Source organism: Aquarana catesbeiana, linkage group LG09, assembly GCF_042186555.1.
Source record: "Aquarana catesbeiana isolate 2022-GZ linkage group LG09, ASM4218655v1, whole genome shotgun sequence".
Taxonomy (NCBI): domain Eukaryota; kingdom Metazoa; phylum Chordata; class Amphibia; order Anura; family Ranidae; genus Aquarana; species Aquarana catesbeiana.
In genome coordinates this window covers 303,361,169-303,382,246 of record NC_133332.1, presented here as the reverse complement: position 1 = coordinate 303,382,246, position 21,078 = coordinate 303,361,169, and the positions used below count along the sequence as shown (strand labels likewise).

General features: G+C 44.5%; 1 protein-coding gene across 2 annotated transcripts in view; it reads left to right on the top strand.

The window, feature by feature from the left end:
* TTF1 (transcription termination factor 1) overlaps positions 1-21,078 on the top strand; it is a 104,686-nt gene that overhangs the window by 13,136 nt on the left and 70,472 nt on the right. For both annotated transcript variants that reach the window (XM_073600528.1, XM_073600529.1), the window contains exons 3-4: positions 692-2,369; positions 13,420-13,586. In XM_073600528.1, the coding sequence (XP_073456629.1) occupies positions 692-2,369; positions 13,420-13,586 (1,845 nt within the window). The remainder of the gene's footprint in view (positions 1-691; positions 2,370-13,419; positions 13,587-21,078) is intronic.

Here is a 21,078-nt window from a genome sequence, read left to right as displayed (position 1 = left end):
GGCCCAGGTAAGTAAAACGGGGAGACCGCTCCACGCCATCTCCTCGCAAGGGAGAACAGGGCAGGTAATCGGGGCACTGATCCTTAGTACCCTGATTACAGTAAAGCCCCAGCAGTGCCACAAATCCATGCCCATAATTGATGCCAGTCAGTGCTGCCTTTAGTGCCTATCAGTGCCCATAAGTGCCACCTCATCAGTGCCCATCAGTGAAGGAGAAAAATTACTTATTTACAAAATTGACTGACTGAAACTAAAACTTATTTTGTTTTCAAAATTTTTGGTCTTTTTTTACAAAAATAAAATAAAAAAAAACAGTAATTAAATACCACCAAAAGAAAGCTCTATTTGTGTGAAAAAAATGATTAAAAATTCATATGGGTACCGTGTTGCATGACCACCCAAAAGCCATTCAAATTGTGACAGTGCTGAAAATTGGCCTGGGCAGGGAGGGGATGAAAGTGCTCTGTATTAAGGTGGTTAATTGTGTCTAAATGCGTTTAGCCGTGTTTTGCCCTCAGTTACACCTGTGCTGTGTGCCTTGTTATTTGCATTCATAAGAGTTTAGAAATCTCCTGTAAATGCATTTAAACCCTAGTTTGACATCAACAGTGTAAAGAGTCATAAGATGCATTGTTTTGAGTTTTAAAAAAAAACCTGAGCTGAACAATAGATGTCTTGCTAATCATTCCAGGAGATCTATCACTCTCAGAAAATGTCTTTTATTCCGAACACCATGAGTTAGAGGGGTCTGGGGAAAAGGAGGAGAAGAAGAAGAAGAAGAAGAAGAAGAAGAAGAAAAACAAACATAGGAGTACAGATGACGAGACATTAATGGACGTTAGCTCCTTGGACAACCTCTCACCGTCTTGCAGCCGCAGCATATCTGCCAAATTTAAAGAGGAAGAGGATACTTCAGAGCAGGTGTTGTCAAACCAGGACTATAATTCTGACACTTGGAAGTCTCCTAAAAAGAGCAAGAAAAAGAAACCTATAGAAGTGCCTGTGGAGAAGGCTGTAGAGGAGACAGATCATACTGGCCAACGAAGCTTGTATGATAGTCACGGTTATTCCGATGAAGTGGCTGTTTCTGGAGAAGTCCTCCATAGTGCCTCTGTAAGAAAAAAAAAAAAGCGGCATAGACCCCCAGAGACAAGAAGCCTGAAGGAAGAAGTTTTAGAGGACGTACAACAAACATCCTCAGAAGTCACAGTAAATTTAGATATTGATGTGGAAAATCCTGTAAGAAAAAAGAAAAAAAAACACAAATATACATTTTTGGAAGAAGAGAATTTGAGTCATGGCATCCAAGAAACAGTTGAACTAAACAGTCAGTGTCAAGTTGTCTCTAAGAAATCTAGGCAAAAAGGAAATAAAGTATCTGTGGAGGAGACAGGTCATACTAGCCAACCAAGCTTGTATGATGGTCCTGGTCATTCCGATGAAGTGGCTGTTTCTGAAGAAGCCCTCCATAGTGAATCTACAAGAAGAAAGAAAAAGAGGCACAGACCCTCAGAGACCAGAAGCCTGGAGGAAGAGGTTTTAGAAACACCCCCCCTTGTCACTGTAAGTGAAGACAATAATGTGGAAAACTCTGTAAGAAAAAAGAAAAAAAGACACCAATATGACATTTTGGAAAAAGAAAATTTGAGAGATGGCATCCAACAAACTGTTGAATTAAGCAATCTGTGTCAGGTTGCCTCTAAGAAACCTCGGCAGAAGAACAAGGAAGTGTCTGTGGAAGAGACAGATCATACTAGCCAACCCAGCTTGTATGACGGTCATACCGATGAAGTGTCTGTCCCTGAAGAAGCCCTCCAAAGTGAATCTGCAAGAAAAAAGAAAAAGAGGCATAGAGCTACTGGAGCAGATAGTACATTCAGTGACGAAAGGGAGTCCAGAACAGATGGCTGCCTAAGCCCAAATGTCAGAAACTCTGAAAAAGTGACTGTGACAGAAGACATGTCATTTAATGAAACTACAGATTTAGAAAGTTCTGAGCGAAAGAAGAAGAAGAAAAAAAAGCATAGGACTAAGGAGGTTGATAGTCAGACAGAAAGTAGTATATGTAAACAATTCAAAAGATATACCAGTCCAGAACCAAATGGGGAAGATGTTGCGGTGGCTGAGCGATCTAAAAAGAAGAGTGGCAAATATTTAGATGCAACTGCAGAGGAGGCATCTGAGAACATCACAGAGGCAACAAATAGCAAGGCAGATTCTGAAAATGCAGGTACTCCAGCAAAGTCTAAGAAGTCTGTAAAGCTCGAGATATCAGAAGGAAACCAGGATCAAGATGTGACTGCAGAGTTGGAGGAATCGGACAGAAATCAGATGGAAACTTCTCTTGATGCGGAAACCAGTGTCCAGAGGTAAGAGATTTATGTTCTAAATTTTTTTCAGGGCAAATTAACAGGTTGCAGCTTTAAAGTGATACTAAAGCTCCCTTTTCATTAAAACAACAAACATGTTATACTTACCTGCTCTGTGTATTGGTTTGCACAGAGCAGCCCAGATCCTCCTCCTCTTCTAGGAGGGCCCCCTGCCCAGAGCTCCCCCCCCCCCCCCCCCTCGGCTGAGTGCCCACCATAGGAAGCTGCTTCTTATAAGGACAATCGTTCTAGCTTGATCCCGCCCGCCACTTTCTGCTCACAGGTTTTGACTGACAGCAGCAGGGGCCAATGGCTCACGCTGCTCTCGGCCAAGCCTGTGAGCCGGGAGAGGAGGAGCTGCAAACGTGCGTATCCCTGGGCTGAATTCGGACTCGGGTGTGTATTTAGGGGGCCTTCGGAAGGGAAGCTGCATGTAAAAGGTTTTAAAAAAAACTTATTTTTTTTTTTTTTCTAGAAAATTTTATTCTTTAGGCTCGGTTCACACTGGGGCGACTTGGGATCCGACTTGTACGCCCTCAAGTCGCCCCAAGTCGCCCCAGAAAGAGATTCACATTTAAGTGAATGGGAGCGTCTTAATAGACACTACTGAGGTCGCTCCGACTTCAGAGCGTACTCCCTGTACTACTTTGACCCGACTTTGATCCGACTTCAGCCTATTGACTATCATTGAAGTCGGATCGCCGTCTCGCATGATCCGACTTCGGCATGCGACTTGTGCTCAGATGATCTTGAGGGGGAACTCCGCGCCAAATTTTAAATAAAAATCCGGCATGGGTTCCCCCTCCAGGGGCATACCAGGCCCTTGGGTCTGGTATGGACCTTGAGGGAAACCCCCTACGCCGAAAAGACTGCGTGGGGGGTCCCCCCCAATCCATACCAGACCCTTATCCGAGCACGCAGCCCTGCCGGACAGGAATGGGGGTGGGGACGAGCGAGCGCCCCCCCCCTCCTGAACCGTACCAGGCCGCATGCCCTCAACATGGGGAGGTTGGTGCCTTGGGGGAGGGGGCGTGCGGCCCCCCCACCCCAAAGCACCTTGTCCCCATGTTGATGAGGACAAAGGCCTCTTCCCGACAACCCTGGCCGTTGGTTGTCGGGGTCTGCGGGCGGAGGGCTTATCGGAATCCGGGAGCCCCCTTTAATAAGGGGGCCCCCAGATCCCGGCCCCCCACCCTATGTGAATGAGTATGGGGTACATCGTACCCCTACCCCTTCACCTAGGGAAAAAGTGTCAATTTAAAAAAAAAACACTACATAGATTTTTAAAGTATTTTATTAGACAGCTTCTTCCGACTTCGGGGGTCTTCTCCGCGCTCTCCGGGTCTTCTGCCGGGCTGCTCCGCTATTTTCTGCTCTTTTGCCGCTCTTTTGCTATAGCGGAGGAGCCCGGTCTGCTGCCTTCTTCTCTTCGGGGGTCTCTCCGGTTCTTCTCCGCGCTCTCCGGGTCTTCTGCCGGGCTCCTCCGCTCTCTTCTGCCGCTCTTTTGCTAAAGCGGAGGAGCCCGGTCTTCCGTCTTCTGCCCTCTTTTCTCCTGATGTTGACACGACGCTCTCTGGGGCTGGAATGCACTCTGAGCGCTCCGCTCTGACTTATATAGGTGGTGACCACGCCCCCTTATGCCGTCACAATCCCTGGGCATGCTGGGACTGTGACGTTTTAGGGGCGTGGTCATTGGGCAATGACCACGCCCCCTTATGCAGTCATAGTCCCAGCATGCCCAGGGACTGTGACGGCATAAGGGGGCGGGGTCACCGCCTATATAAGTCAGAGCAGAGCGCACAGAGAGCATTCTAGCCGGAGAGAGCGTCGTGTCAACATCAGAAGAAAAGAGGGCAGAAGACGGAAGACCGGGCTCCTCCGCTTTAACAAAAGAGCGGCAGAAGAGAGCGGAGGAGCCCGGCAGAAGACCCGGAGAGCGCGGAGAAGAACCGGAGAGACCCCCGAAGTCGGAAGAAGACCCTGGAGCTGTCTAATAAAATACTTTAAAAATCTATGTAGTGTTTTTTTTTTAAATTGACACTTTTCCCTAGGTGAATGGGTAGGGGTACGATGTACCCCATACTCATTCACATAGGGTGGGGGGCCGGGATCTGGGGGCCCCCTTATTAAAGGGGGCTCCCGGATTCCGATAAGCCCCCGTCCGCAGACCCCGACAACCAACGGCCAGGGTTGTCGGGAAGAGGCCCTTGTCCTCATCAACATGGGGACAAGGTGCTTTGGGGTGGGGGGGCCGCAGCGCGCCCCCCTCCCCCAAGGCACCAACCCCCCCATGTTGAGGGCATGCGGCCTGGTACGGTTCAGGAGGGGGGGGGGGGGGCGCTCGCTCGTCCCCACCCCCATTCCTGTCCGGCCGGGCTGCGTGCTCGGATAAGGGTCTGGTATGGATTGGGGGGGACCCCCCACGCCGTCTTTTTGGCGTAGGGGGGTTCCCCTCAAGATCCATACCAGACCCAAGGGCCTGGTATGCTCCTGGGGGGGGGGAACCCATGCCGGATTTTTATTTAAAATTTGGCGCGGAGTTCCCCCTAAAGATTCATACCAAACACAGTGGCGGGGATCCAAGTCGGATCCCCGTTCATTGAAAGTCGGATCCACAAGTCGTGTTGAAGTCGCGTTGAAGTCGCGTTGCAAAGTCGCGTTGAAGTCGTGTTGCCCCTGTGTGAATCGAGCCTCAGTGTGTTGAAAAAAAAAAATGTGTGTGTGTGTATATATATATATATATATATATATATATATATATATATATATATATATATATATATATATATATATATATATATATATATATATATATATATATATATATATATATATATATATATATATTAGAATGCCAGTCGTTGCAATATTTTCTTTCACAACATATTTGCGCAGCGGTCTTACAAGCGCACCTTTTTTTTTTAAAAATACACTTTTTTTTAATTTAAAAAAAATAAGACAACAGCAAAGTTAGCCCAGTTTGTTTATATTGTGAAAGATGATGTTACGCCAAGTAAATTGATACCCAACATGTCACGCTTCAAAATTGTGCCCGCTCGTGGAATGGCAACAAACTTTTATCCTTAAAAATCTCCATATGTGACTTTTAAAAAAATTTTACAGGTTGCATGTTTTGAGTTAGAGGTCTAGGGCTAGAATTATTGCGTTAACGGTCGGTGATGCCTCACCTGTGGTTTGAACACCGTTTTCATATGCGGGTGTTGCTCACGTATGCATTCGCTTCTGCACGCGAGCTCGGCGGTACGGGGCATGTTAAAAATTGTTGTGTTTTTTTTTTTTTCTTATTTATTTTACTTGTTTTTTATTCTTACACTGTTCTTTAAAAAAAAATTTCACTTTTTATTCCTATTACAAGGGATGTAAACATCCCTTGTAATAGAAAAAAAGCATGACAGGTCCTCCTTAAATATGAGATCTGGGGCCAAAAAGACCTCAGAACTCCTATTTACACTAAAATGCAATAAAAATGATAAAGTCGTTTGGGGAAAAAAAATGTCCCTTTTAAGAGCTATGGGCAGAAGTGACATTTTAATGTAGCTTCCGCCCTGCAATTGTATGGGGCCATCTTACTCCCCCCCCTCACTCAGCTCCACACCTAACACGGAAGAGGACGTAATCTCCTCCACCGGGGGGGGGCCTCCCGCTACCAATAAAAGTGATCTTGCGGCGAATCTGCCACAGAGACCACTTTTATCTGAAAGCGGACCGTCCGCTGAAGAAGTGGACACCGGGGTTATGGCAGCTAGCTGCTGCCTTAACGATATTCCACTACAAAGTACCGCCACATAATGATGGCGGGCGGCTCGTAAGTGGTTAAAGTGTTTGTTAAAAAATGAATATTCTGGTCCCTTAAAGCAGATTAAACAGCATAGTGCTTGTGCTGTGTAATCTGCCCCCCCCAACTGTAAAAAAAAAAAAAAAAAAAAGCCCTGAATATGCCACTTCCTGTGTGGTCTCTTGAAACAGACCACGATAACCAAGGCTGCTCCGCCCTGATCACTGTGCCTCCCTCTGTGATAGGCTGCCTGCTCTGCTCTGTCCCCCCACACCCCCCTGCTTCCTGCCTGTATTTCCCCTCTCTGTCTCCGCTCAGCCCTCCCCCCGCCACTATTATTGTGAAAAAAGCCTATAATTGTCACTGCCAGCCGAGGCTGGCATACCACACTGTGTTGAGCATTTTTAAAAATGAGTGCTGTAAATGCCCATTTTCAGCTGACTTCAAGAATGTCACATGACTCGCGGCCGCTTTACAGCTAAGACAGAGCTTCTGCGGGTGGAGCCGAGCGGCCACGTGATCTCCCGGCTGACGTCAAAGGGAGATCACGGCTCCTCCCACAGAAGCCATCCGTCGGAGCTGGAAAGCGGCCGCAAGTCACGTGACTGGCCAAAAGGCAGCTGGAAATCGATATTTACAGCGCTCGTTTTTAAAAATGCTTGGCACAATATGCTATGTTAGCCTCTAATAGAGGGGCCTGCATAGACTTTTACAAATGGTTTCACAAACCCTTTAAGTATTTACAGTGAAAGTGTTTTCCTTCTTGTACAAAAGTTTAAACCATAATAATGAAAGTTGTCAGTTGTAGCGTAGCTGTACCGTTCTTTTGCTGGACAGTTTGGTCTGCATTTAAATGTGCAGTAAATTTATAAGTAAAGGCTTGTGAATTTAAAAAAATATACTGGATATAACCATTACAGGTATTAAAAAAAAAATTACAGTAACCAGAATAGAATACAATGTTTTGCTATAGTGGTCTATTATAAAAATGAGGGCTGTTACAGTGGTTGTAAACCCCTGAAATGAAAAATGAACAAGGCATGTACTTGCCCCAGTCTATAGTACTTAAGCTGGCCATACATGGATTGAAACTTGGCTGGTTCAGCAGGGACCGGCCAAATTTCGATCCATGTACGAGCAGGGTGATTTTACAATAGGCGATCTACCGATCAACCTCTGTACTTCCCCCTGTCAGATTTTCACCGCTCGTTCTGTGCCGGCAGCACTGGTCATTGTATTCTGGCAGCAGGGAAGTCTTTCGGCTGTCAGAATACAATAGATCAATGGGGAGGATTCCCCCATCCACCTCGAATGTGTGGATGAGGGGGATTGAATCAAACTTCTGGAAGCTCAGAAATAGCCTGTGATGTTTGTTTTGGCTCTTGAGGAGATAGGGCTGCAGATAAATGGGTACAACTTATGTAGGTGGATTTGCTTCATCTTTGCATGTTGACTGAGGCTAGTCATTTTTTTGGGTATATTATCACTTTAATGACAAAACTGTCTTCTGTGAGTGTCTGGAAAAAGAGTTTTCTCTTTCTCAAGTCATCTTCCAGGACGGCACACCTGAGAGATGAGAGGCTCCTCCCGACAGGAAACACAATCAATCAACAGCTGTTTTAAGTCCACACCCTTCCCCTTGATCCTCAGTTTTTGATTGTGTTTCTCCCTACACAGCGAAACTGTTTGTTTTTTTCCAACTGGGGCTGGTGGTCTTCCCCTGGGAGCCGGACCAAATGCCTGGGAAGCCTCTGGGTCTGGCAGGATATATTTATCCTTCCCGGGGGGTTCCCCCATCCTTTCTTCAGGGGGGGCAGCAAAAACTGGGAAAGCCCCCCTGATAGCTGAAGGCCCCTGGGTACAGTGGTGTACCCAGAACTTCAGGGGCCCTTATCCTGTCTCCCCCCTTACCTGTCCGGGCGTCCGTTCAGACGGGGGTGCTGGCCGTCGGTTCTTTCCAGGGGGATCGTATCCCCTGACTTCTGGGCCCCTGGTAGCTCACGTGGGCTGCTGGGGAGGGCACCGCCTGAACGACCCGCGTTCTTACCCAGAAGGGAAGGCTGAGAGTCAGCAGGAGCAGGCGCCCACATCCTCCTTTCGAGGAGGCACCAATTCACTATGGTAATTGTCTGCCTAAACCACCTCAGATGGGAATGAGGAACGTATGGCATTGCCCCCCCCCCCCCATGTGTATATACTGACTGGTACAGTGCAGGACACAGCCTAACCTTGCAGCTCCCTAAAGGGACAGCAGTTGGAGGGGGGGGGCACTTTGGCGGCTATCCTCCTTGCGTGTGGACCATAAGGATGGAAAAGCAAGCCCGGTGGCTGTGGCAAAAGGGGGAAGACGACAACGGTGAGTCAAAAATCCCCAATCCCAGCCAGATGGTTTCTGGGCATTTGAGATCATCTCCCCTGGGGTCTGGATTCAAATAGCCCAGAAGCTTTTGCTAAGAACACCAGCCACAGCTCCCTCTTACATCAATGATGCTGTATGGTGGACAAGTGGTGCAGAGGAGCGAATGTGCCTAAACCACCTCAGATGGGAAAGAGGTAGGTAAAGCATTTTTTTCCCCTTCCACCTGTATTTATTGAGTGGTGCAGTGCAGGGCCTGGGGTCTGCATAACAAAACAGCCCAGAAGCTACTGCTAAAAACCACCAGCCACAGCTCCCTCTTATAGCAGAGACACTGTGGTTATCACAATAGTAGGTTGCCAGCCTCTCCCTACATACCCGGTTGTGGTACATTAGTAGGGGTGAATATAGCAAAGGGGGTGACCTGGTAGAACAAAGAGTTCCTTACTGGCCAGGTATACCACTGAACAAATTATTAATGGTGCAATGGTTGAAGGATTCAGGAGTAAACTCCCTTGCTCAGCAGGTGCACTAGGTTATCTGGCCCTATTAGCCCAGCTGCTAGGAATCTGAAGTTGCTCCAAGATGCTTAAAAGCTGACCTAACCTTCAACAATGTGGCAGGGACCAAGCTTCTGTGTGGCACAGTAGGGGTTCCCTTGTGACAGATCCTCCTTTTGGGGGTTGCTTGCTATGGGTAACTTTTCATAAGCTCCAACCTCCCACTCCACTCTTACATTGTGGTTATATTTTAATGCAGGGGGTAAGAAAAACCTTTTTGTTGGTTTGGGCTACAGTCCACTCAGTGACAGATCTAAAAGCGATTTACCATAAATCATTTTCCTATATCCTTTGAATAAGGATTTTCTGTGCAATCATATGCAAGAGCTAGATGGCTATATGATTGCTTGTTTAAGGCCTGCAGGTGGCTATTTACCTCCAGGCTAAATTGGTAACCACCCTTTCTAGGGGTCTTAAATTGGTCTCTAGGGCTGGGCTCATTGAGACTTTAGTTACTAATCAGCCCCACCCGTGTATGAGCTGGCTAGCGTTTTGCTCAATCTACGGAGGTAAGGTAGGACAACAGCTACTATAGTAAGGTGTCCAACCATTTTAGGATTGGTTCCTTCACTGGTGGTGAAGGATTAGTATCTACAGCCCAGGCTAGGCCTATGAAATAAATTGCCCCTGTTTGGTTATTTCATAAAGGGATACACCATGACTCCTTGGCTGCTCACCAGTAGACCTCAGTAGTGAAGGTTTGTCCTTGCTGGGGTGTTTGGTGGCACAGCAGAAATACACATTGAGATTTGTGACATCTCTGCTCATAAGGGGTATATTGCTGTACATCAGAAATGCACTGCACTGAAGCTTGTTGGGTGTCCTTTATGTCCTAAAGGTACTGCTTTGTTTGGCTACAGATCAGAAAAATACAACAGGGAAGGTGGTCTGTACTTTCTGGTTTTGTGCCGCACGGCAGAAACGCACATCATTGAGTCTGGTAAAGACATCTCTGCTCATAAGTGTTATATTGCTGCACATCAGACCTACACAAGATTGAGGTCTGTCTGTGGGGGTTTTGTGTCCTGTATTACTGCCTTATTGGTTGCTTATCAGAAAGGCAGCAGGAAAGATTGATGGTCCTGATTTGTCGGGCTCCATAACAGAAGTACAAATTGAACCTGGGCCAGGGGTAGTACATATACTGCCTTTGGTAATCGGTACAGCACCACAAAGTGGCGTCGTGCTGATTCAGACAGTGCTATTAACGGCAATGGCTGCCGATTTTAGGCATGCGATTTGACATGTTGAGTCGCATGCCAAAGCGCTTGAAGATGGATGTGCTATCTCTATTAAGAATTGTTAGATTGTTGCACATCAGAGATATACACGACTGAGGTCTGTCTGTGGGTCCTGTATTACTGCCTTATTGGTTGCTTATCAGAAAGGCAGCAGTGAAGATGGATGGTCCTGATTTTGTTGGAAAATACAAAATTGAACCTGTGCCTGGGGTAGTACACATACTGCCATTGGTAATCAGTGCAGCACCACAAAGTGGCCCGTACTGATTCAGACAGTGCTATTAACGGCAATGGCTGCCGATTTTAGGCATGCGATTTGACATGTTGAGTCGCATGCCAAATCACTTGAATATGGATGTGCTATCTCTATTCAAAATTGTTGCACATCAGACACATACAAGATTGAAGGTTGTCTGTCCTTTATGTCTTACATTTACTGCCTTATTGGCTGCATATCAGAAAGGACACAACAGTGAAGGTTGTTTGTCTTTTTCTGATTTTGTTTTTGCTGCTCAGCAGGGAGACACATTGAGCGTGATGGCATCTCTGCTCAGTATTGGTATATGCTACACATCAGACATACACAAAGATTGAACATTGTTTGTGTCCTGTATGTCCTATATTTACTGCCTTATAGTCTGTATATCAGAAAGGCACAGCAGTAAGTGGTGTTTCTCATTGATCTTCCTTGCTGTTTCTTAGGTATACACAGTAGGGGGTTGTTGGCTGCACTCCTCCAGGGAGCCACAGCATGGGGACCCCTTGTTTGTTCAACCTGAAAACTGCTTTTCCTGCGACCTGTGTAATCTTGAGGTCTGTGGTTCCGTAAGCAGGGACTGCTGGATACGCTGCGACCTGGAGTCGCACAGTCACGAATGGTACCCTTTGGAAGCCATAGTATATGACTTCTCAGGCGTCTTGCAGTCCCAAGTGGCAGGTTGGGTCGCACGGGTGTGGGAACCCTAAGCTTATCTGTCCCTCCTGTTGAGGTTTTGCTACGCAGCAGGGATACTCATTGTGGAGTTATTGCCTTATTTTGCAGTAGACCAGAAAGATCGCAGCTGTAAAGGCTGTCTGTTGTTTCTTTGTTTTTATGTTGCTGCACAGCAGAAATACTCAACATTGAAGCTTGTTGGTGCTTTCTGTTTTATATTGCCTTACCTTATGGCACTTCAGAAAAACCCAATGCTGTAGGTTGCTTGTGTTCTTTCTGTGTTGGTTCTATGTAACTGCACTATAGAACTGCATAACAGAAAGGATTGTCTTATAACTGTACTTGGTGGTTCGTCATAAATACGCAACATAGAAGTTTGGGTCTTTCTGTCTTCTCTTTAAGGCCTTGTTTTGCTGTACATCAGTAAAACACCACTGTAAAAGGGGGTTCCCGTCCTTTTTGTATTTACCAGTTATGACCTAGCTAGCTGCACTTCAGAAATGCGCAGCATTTAAGGTGTGTTTGTGTCTTAATGTTTACATATTGGCCGCACATCAGAAAACCAGACTGTGAGGTTCAGATTTGGGTCTCTTCCCATGTTTGATATGTTGGTTTAGCTAGTCACACTCAGATACACAACATTTTTGTCTATGTTTGTGTCCTTTCTGTTTAAATCTATTGTGCTATGTCCACAATCTATGATTTTTTCTTTTTATTTGTGATATTAATAATACATGTATCACCTTTTGTATTTCAGCCTTCTCTTCCGTGGAAGGGCCAGGAGTTCTGGCTGCAAATGTCACATGTCAGAAAGCCTCGACCCCTTACTTTCAGGGATGCCAGAGCCATTTCCTAGGGTTGAAGCCCGGTAGAGTTATGGGTCACTGGAGGAAGGCGATAATGAGTCGCCCTGTAATAAGAACTTAGGAAGTTCGGTTCAGAGGAGTTTTATGGCCTGAAGATGAAGTATAAAGATGTATACCCGACCAAATAGGTTACAGCTCGGTGCATGGCCTTCTTTTTGCCCTTCTAGCAAAACTAGATGTAGCAGTATGAGTGTTCTCCTCCTGCTACGGATGTTAATCTCCTGAGTAGGCTCTCAGGCATAAGTAAAACTATAGATTGGGCATGCCTTAAACCCAGGGGTTAAGTTTTTGTTAATCTATTTCCCTTAAGTAGGTTTCCCTTCAGTCTTTGCTGACGTAAAGATAAAAATGAACAAAAAAGGTTGTCTGTCAGGGGCCCCCCTTTTGGCAGTTTTATTTCCCTGGACAGGGTTGTGTTAAGACAGGCTCCCTTATTGATCAATGTAGTGTCCTTGTCTTACAACACAGCTCTCCGATTAATCTTTTTAGTGGTTCTAAACAGCACCTATAGGCAGAATAGGCCATTATTGTTAGATGTGTGACAGGCAACATTGATAACCTACAAGTTTAACATGTTTTCTGATTCCATCTTTAAGAGCCCACTCCACCTAGATCCTGCATCCGAAGCAGAGAAGGCAGGGACATCGGTGGAGTAGACCGGCAGATCAGCCGCATGATCCAGCTAAGATACCTTCATCAAGCATATGGAGTGAAGGTAAAGCTCACTGCAGAACCGAGGTTCGCCAAGAGGGTCTTGCAGTGGTCCCACCCTAAAGGTAGGCCTGAGCTACTTGATTATCCTCTCAGGTGTGCCGTCCTGGAAGATGACTTGAGAAAAGTACTAGTTACTTACCGGTAACTGTCTTTCTGGGAAATCTTCCAGGACGGCAGGCCTACTTCCCACCCGTTGGAGGAGGGAAAATTTTAGAACACTAGAAGGTGAGTACCTATGAGGAATGATTTCCCTTGTGAAACAGGTTCAGGAGTTACTTCTCTACAAACTGAGGATCAAGGGGAAGGGTGTGGACTTAAAACAGCTGTTGATTGATTGTGTTTCCTGTCGGGAGGAGCCTCTCATCTCTCAGGTGTGCCGTCCTGGAAGATTTCCCAGAAAGACAGTTACCGGTAAGTAACTAGTACTTTTTAGACTGCCTGCTGACTCCTAATTTGGACCTTCAGGCTTGTGAATTCTGTGCTGGCCTGTCCACCTGTTGTGGAACAATAACTTCAGTTTTGATCACATCTTTAGCAACCTTTTGTAGTAGCAACACTTTTTTTTTTTTTTTTGTTTTCAAAGGCCTAAACGCCGTGTACAGTCAGCCAATGAACTCCTCAGTACCATACCTAAAAGAGACTTTGCTCTGCTGGAGGAGTATTTCCCCAAGATAAGATCTAGGGCACGGAGTACTGTCGAAGACTTAATTCTCTATGAACTGCACAGAGTCAAAGAAGCCAAACAAAAAGGTATGTTAGTGCGGAAACAGGGCAATGTAAACGATCACCTTGTAAAACAACCCATTCATTTTAAAATGAAAATGAAAGGTAAGACATTTGTGTACTGATATAAGATTGATCACTTTCCCTGTGTTTTCAGCTGCATAAAAGATGGGGAGAGTAGAAACAGCAGTACACTGACCTTCCCGAGGGGGGTTGGTGGTGGTGTCAGGACAAGTTTGATCATTGGAGGAGGGCCGAGTCCCCAGCACAGCTAGAGAACTGACCACGGTGTGTTCTGCTTAGTGTAGTCAGTTTTTAATAGTAAAGCAGAGGGACTGACAAATACCAGGGATTTCACACAAGGGAAGCAGGCACAAATCAGGAATATGAAATGTCGGGGTAACATATTCTTTAACTGCTTAAAGCCAATCAGCGGGTCCGGCGGATGTGATGTCCGAAGGGACCCGCCGATCGTTCGGGAGACAGGCAGAACCACCGTTCTGTGAGAGGGATGTACAGATGCTGTGTTTCTGCTAAGCAGGAACACAGATCTTTACCTTCCCCCAATGAAAGCACCTCCCCCACAGTTAGTAAGCACTCCCTATGAACACATTTAACCTTTGATTGCCCCTGATGTCAACCCCTTCCCTGCCAGTGTCAGTACCGTGACTGTGTATGTTTTTAGGCACTGATCACTGTATTGGTGTCACTGATCCCCAAAAAGTGTCAGGTGTCCGATTTTGTCCGCCGCAATATCGCAGTCCCGCTGTAAGTTGCTCATCGCTGCCATTACTAGTAAAAAATAAAAATATCCCATAGTTTGTAGACGCTATAACTTTTGCGCAAACCAATTAATATGCGTTTATTGGGATTTTTTTTTTAACCAAAAATGCAGAATGTATATTGACCTAAATTGACAAAAAAAAAATATTTTTTACATTTTATTGATTGTTTTATAGCAGAAAGTTAAATATATATATTTTTTTAAATTGTCAGTATTGTTTATAGCGCAATAAATAAAATCGGCAGAGATGATCAAATACCACCAATAGAAAGCTCTATTTGTAGAAAAAAGACACACATTTTATTTTGGTACAGTGTCGCACGACCACGCAATTGTCAGTTAACCACTTCAGCCCTGGAAGGTTTCACCCCCCTTCCTGACCAGAGCATTTTTTGCAATTAGGCGCTGCACTACTTTAACTTGTAATTGCACGTTCATGCAACACGACGGCGATCGGCAATTTTTAGCGGGATTGTGGCGGTCAAATCGGACACTAAGTGACACTTTTTGGGGACCAGTGACACTAATACAGTGATCAGTGCTAAAAAAAAAATGCACTCACTGTGCTGACGTTGTAATGGATGTGATTAAGGGTATCATGAAATGTCTATTCCAATATATATATGTACATGTTTTATATATCTATCATATATCAGCTTCTACACTTATAAGCCTTAAAAACATATTCAGTAGATAACAAAGCTTACCCCTCTGTTACTGTGGAACTGGACTGCAAGAGTTAACAGAGAAGGTCACACCTGCTCCGAGAATACACTCAAAAAAATAACAAGATAACACCAATGGTCTAAAAGAATCAAGGACATTGCAAGAACATGGCTACTTCCTCATATGAAAGTCCCAGCTAAAAGCCAAAACTTTGTCACATACTTTGTCATAATATATGTATATATTAGTGGCTGTGTTGTGGTTTGCATGTGCTAGACTTATCTGACGTGTCTTAATCTTAACGGAAATGGTATATAAGTATTGCAAAGAGGAAATATTAAAACAGAAAAGTAATTTGACTCTGAACTAAGTGTCAGCTTAGTTGCTTGAAGCATGCATGCTTTATATTCAATAATTTGATATGGGGCAGAAATAATAATACCAGACCTTGGGGTTCTGGTCCAAAACACTGGCAGGGAAGGGGTTAACATCAGGGGTGATCAAAGGGTTAAGTGTGCTCCTAGTGAGAGCTTTCTAACTGTGGGGGATGGCTTAACTGGAGGAAGACAGATCTGTGTTCCTGCTTAGCAGAAACACAAGATCTCCATCTTCCTCCTTTAATGTATGTCAAATTACAAAATTTAAATTTTTTTAGATAGATAGAAACGATGAGTCAGGATTGCTGCACAGGAAATTTTATTTCCATAAAAAAATCACAAAGATTACAAAGACATCGAACTGATACCAGATGCAGCTGGCTGCGACGTTTCGGGCTTTCACAGATAACTCCCTTTCTCACAATCGTATGTCTGCAACTGGTTACATACATCACATGTTATATATACACATAAGTTTGTTAATTATACTTGATTAAGCTGGAATGAATTAACCCACATTTGGTAACAGGTTTTTTAACTAGTCATTTCTCCTCATTTTACGTGGTTGGAACAATCAATTGTCAACAGGTGCTATTACTACTTTGCCAAAAAAAGGAAAAAAAAGAACAAAAAATATTATTAAATTATTAAATCAAAAACCGAAAAAAAAAGGGAAAAAAAAGAAAACAGAAGAAAAGAATGAAACAATATGGATAATAACACAAAAGTTTTCTCATAAAGAAAATATTCTTCCTAGAAAAACTTCCCTTTATGACATCTGTAAAAACCTAACGATGTAATAATAAATCCAGAATGTCATCTCTTCACAATAACATCTAAACGAATAAATACAAGTCAAAATCTGTATTCAACCCTTTAGGTTGTATCGTGCTTAAACGGTTAATCAAATAAACCTCACGTTTTTTCCGAATGAGTTCTCTATCACCCCCTCGTCTATTCATGGGTATACCATCGATGACCATATATCTTAACTGAGATACTGTGTGTTTCTGTTCTGTGAAATGTCTGGATAATGGGAGTTTATCCAGTTTGTCACGAATCGAGTACTTGTGCCTTGCGATTCTATCTTTTACCTTCTGGGTTGTTTCTCCCACACAAAGTAAACCACATGGGCATTTGATAATGTATATAACATAGGATGACTGACATGTGAAGTAATCTTTAATGTCAATGTTGTAACCCTTATGTGGGTGACAAAAACTTTTCCCTTTTATTATACTGGTGCATTGGGTACATGATAGACAAGGATAGGATCCATGGTTCGGGGGACCTAAGAATGTAGTGCGAGGAATGGGTGTGCTATATTGGTCTGATCTGACCAATCTATCACGCAGCGTTCTACCCCTACGATATGATGGTGGTGGTGGTGGTGGTGGTGGTGGTGGGGGGGGGGGGTAAAACTCAGGGATGGTCGGATAATTTTTATTCAATATTGACCAATGCTTTCTAATTATATTATTGATTTTATTAGAGAATGGATGAAATTGTGAGATGAAAGGCAGTCTATGGGTTACGTTTTTTTTTTCTCTATTTTGATCCAAATTGATATGTTCTTGCTGAACTATGTCACCTGGATATCCTCCTTGATGTAATCTGTCTTCCATCTCACTCAATCGCCTCTCTTATATCCATCTGATTTACAATCCTAGATATACGTTTCAACTGGCTTCTTGGTATAGATTTAAATACCCCCCCGGGGGGTGAAAGCTGGAGTAGTGTAGTAACTGATTTCGGTCTGTGGGCTTTCTACACAAGTCAAGCATTATACGGTTGTCCTGTGTACTCAGCAGAGTATCTAGAAAAGGAACCGTTGTATCTGAAGAAAATATATTAAATTTCAAACCAGGAACCAGGTTATTCAAATAAAAGTCAAAAAGATACAATGAATCTTGGTCGCCCACCCATATGCCAATCACATCGTCTATAAATCTAAACCATGTGATACAGTTGTCTGTATATAATTTACAATGATAAATAAATGCTTCTTCTAGCATTTTCATAAACGCATTGGCATATGGGGGGGTGACATTCGAGCCCATCGCTGTGCCTGTGCATTACAAGTAATATACATCCTTAAAAAGGAAGAAATTATCTTCCAGTACTATGGTAAGCAACTCCAAAAGAAATGTGATTTGTCTGTCATCATATATTTTGGATGAATGTAATAATCGCTTGCAAGCTTCCGGTCCTAGGGTGTTTGGGATGGCCGTATATAGATTGGCTACATCCCATGTTACCAATCTAGCACCTAATGGAAGGGTTAAATCCTGTATTTTAGACAAGAAATCTCGAGTGTCCTGAATATAGGATTTAGTGTTCTCTATCAGAGGGGTAAGATGTTTATCTAAATATTTGGCAATAGACATAGTAGCTGAATTAATACTAGAAACGATTGGAGGACCCGGAGGGTTATTCAAGTCTTTGTGCACCTTGGGTAGCACATAAAAGATAGGTGTAATGGGATGTTCTGGTATTAAGTAGGTTTCCGTATTGGTATCTATTATTCCTGCCTGCAGGGCCTTCTTTACAACTTTTTTAATTTTAGTTAAAACCCGTGTGGTGGGATTAGTATCCAAACATGTATGAACGTTATGATCAGCTAGCTGTCTTTTTATTTCCCCTTCATATTTTGCAGTATCTATAACTACCATAGAGCCACCCTTATCCGCTGGCTTTATTGTGATTTCTTTTCTAGTGGATAATAAGGATAGGGCGATGCGTTCCTCTCGACTCAGATTGTTTTGTCTATGGTCAATTCTAGACCGATCTTCTAAAAATTGCCTTATATATATGCCTTATATTGCCTGATCGTTTCTACATATCGGTCCGTGGGAGGGACCAGATTGCTAGCACGGCCAAGATCGTTAGTGCACCTCACCCTGCATATGGTGAGAAAATATATATATATATATATATATATATATATATATATATATACACACACAGAGTTGTGCTCATATGTTTACATACCCTGGCAGAATTTATGATTTCTTTGCCATTTTTCAGAGAATATAATTGATAAACTTTTCTTTCACTCATGGTTAGTGTTTGACTGAAGCCATTTATCACTCAACTGTGTTTACTCTTTTTAAATCATATTGGCAACAGAAGCTACCCAAATGACCCTGATCAAAAATGTACATACCCCAGTTCCTAATACTGTGTATTACAGGTCGACTCGGCCTTGTGTTCTGGATCATTGTCAGGTTGGAATGTCCAAGTATGTCCCATGCGCAGCTTCCTGGCTGATGAATGCAAATGTTCCTCCAGTATTTTTTGATAACACACTTCATCCTGCCAACAGTTTTGACCAAATTTCCTGTGCCTTTTGTAGCTCACACATCCCCAAAACATTGGCAATACACCTTGGTGTTTTCACAGTAGGAATGGTGTACCTTTCATCATAGGCCTTGTTGACGTCTCTCCAAATGTAGCGTTTATGGCTGTGGCCAAAAAGCTCAATTTTGGTCTCATCACTCCAAATGATTTTGTGCCAGAAGGTTTGAGGCTTGTATCTGTGCTGTTTGCCATATTGTAATCTGTATACTTTGTGGCATTTGAATAGTAATGGCTTTCTTCTAGCGACTCGACCATGCAGCCCATCTTTTCTCAAGTGCCTCCTTATTGTGCATCTTGAAACAGACACACCACATGTTTTCAGAGTCCTGTATTTCACCTGAAGTTATTTGTGGGCTTTTCTTTGCATTCCGAACATATTTCCTGGCAGTTGTGGCTGAAATTTTAGTTGGTCTACCTGACCGTGGTTTGGTTTCAACAGAACCCCTCATTTCTTTCTCGAACATCACGGGACACAGAGCCACAGTAATTACTGATGGGTTATATAGGTATCACTGGTGATTGGACACTGGCACACCCTATCAGGAAGTTCAACCCCCTATATAATCCCTCCCCCTTGCAGGGATACCTCAGTTTTTACGCCAGTGTCTTAGGTAATGGACGTGTAAAGATGTCCTGTGCTGAGCTCCAAAGGGAATATCCTATGATCCTATACTGGGGCAAGCCAGGCGAACCGGATCCATTCAAAGTGTCTTTTCATGGCCGAATTGAATGGTACCCGGGCCTCGTGTCCGAAGAAACGAGGTTTTACCCCTAATGCTTCTCTTTTTAGAGAGCTGGACCCCGCAGATTAGAAAATGGCTTTAAACTTCCTAATTTCTGGCGAGGTGCTTTACGGTCCCAGAACTGTTGGATCCCCCTACTGATGGGGGCCCCAGTCTCTGACGGTTTTTTCAAACGGAGCCCACCGTGAGAGGTGAAGATTGGGTCTGTGTAAACAGCACCCTGCGGCTGGATAAGGTAAGAGTAGATTCCACAGAATTTTTTAGTTCTAGTGGCTTTTCTCCTTTAAGGTAAATGCATGCTATGCCTATTGTGACCACTGGGGGCTGCCAAGAGCACAAACCTACACATGCTGACTCTGTCTCAGGTGTTCAGTGCTGATTATGTCCCAGCATCTCAAAGCAGGCTGCAAGCAGGTAAGGTGGAAAGGGGGATTTCTCATGTTTGAATGTTCCCCCCAGGCTAGAGAGGGGCCACAGGGGTCTAGAAAGTGGTTATACCACCCGGGCTCTGCGGCCTAATGGCCACCATCTCTGAAGATAGCCGTTCAGGCAGATCTTGTTACCAGTCTCCCTCCTTCCCTCCTCCCCATCCCCAGCCTTTTCTCCAGAAGCATGACAGGAGAGTCGGCAGTGCGGGAAGCGCTCGTTTTTTTCAAAACTCGAGGGGGGGGGGGGCGGTAGAGGAGGGGGCGGGATGTCAGCACAGAGTGTTTAGACTCCCACTCAGGCCAGCTGCAGGCTATTAAAGGCACTCTGTACAGGTGCACTCAGCCTTCTGAGAGACACAGAGCTGACGGTCGCATGTAAGGTGGGACACAGGCATTCTCCTAGGCAGCATTTACTGAAGTAACACCAGACTGAGCATTGGGTAGCAAGGCTTTTAGCCAGACTACATCGCTCAGCGGGCAGTGTTCATTTGTATACCTCACACCTTGTTGCTTTGCACTATGGGTAGAAGAGGTTCAAGCACCCCAGGAACCAGAGACACTAGGGGATCTCGTTCAGGTTCTGAGGGCCCCCTGTCGGCAGCATCCTCCCCCCTAAAGATGGGCCAGGGACGGCTAGCTAGGGAGAGCCATCGGGGTCAGGGGCTACACCTGCTTCTGGCACTTCAGCCCCTGTATATATTACACAAGAGGTTTTTTCCTCAACCATTAATGGTCTAGAGGAAAGATTAATGGCCGTGATTACGTCTTCACTCAGTGGAAGAAAACGCACTAGGCTTTCCTCTGTTCCCCAAGACCCTCAGACAGAGGAGCTCTGGGATAAAGGAGATGAATCCCTTTCAGAGGATCGGGATGGGATGGATGATTCCTCTTCGGAGGATTCAGGTGGAGAGGGACCCTCTGCGACTTCCCAAGAGGAGAAAGTCTTAGTGCAGATCCTCACTGGATTGGTCCGCTCCACATTTAAGTTGCCCATACCTGAAACTGCTAAAGAATCCTCTTCTGCTTTGGGGTCACTGAAACCTTTCCAAGCAGCACATGCTTTTCCTGTTCATACTTTACTTGAAAAGCTTATTTATTCTGAGTGGGATCACCCAGACAAACGTTTTTTTCCGCCGAGAAAGTTTTCAACACTTTATCCGA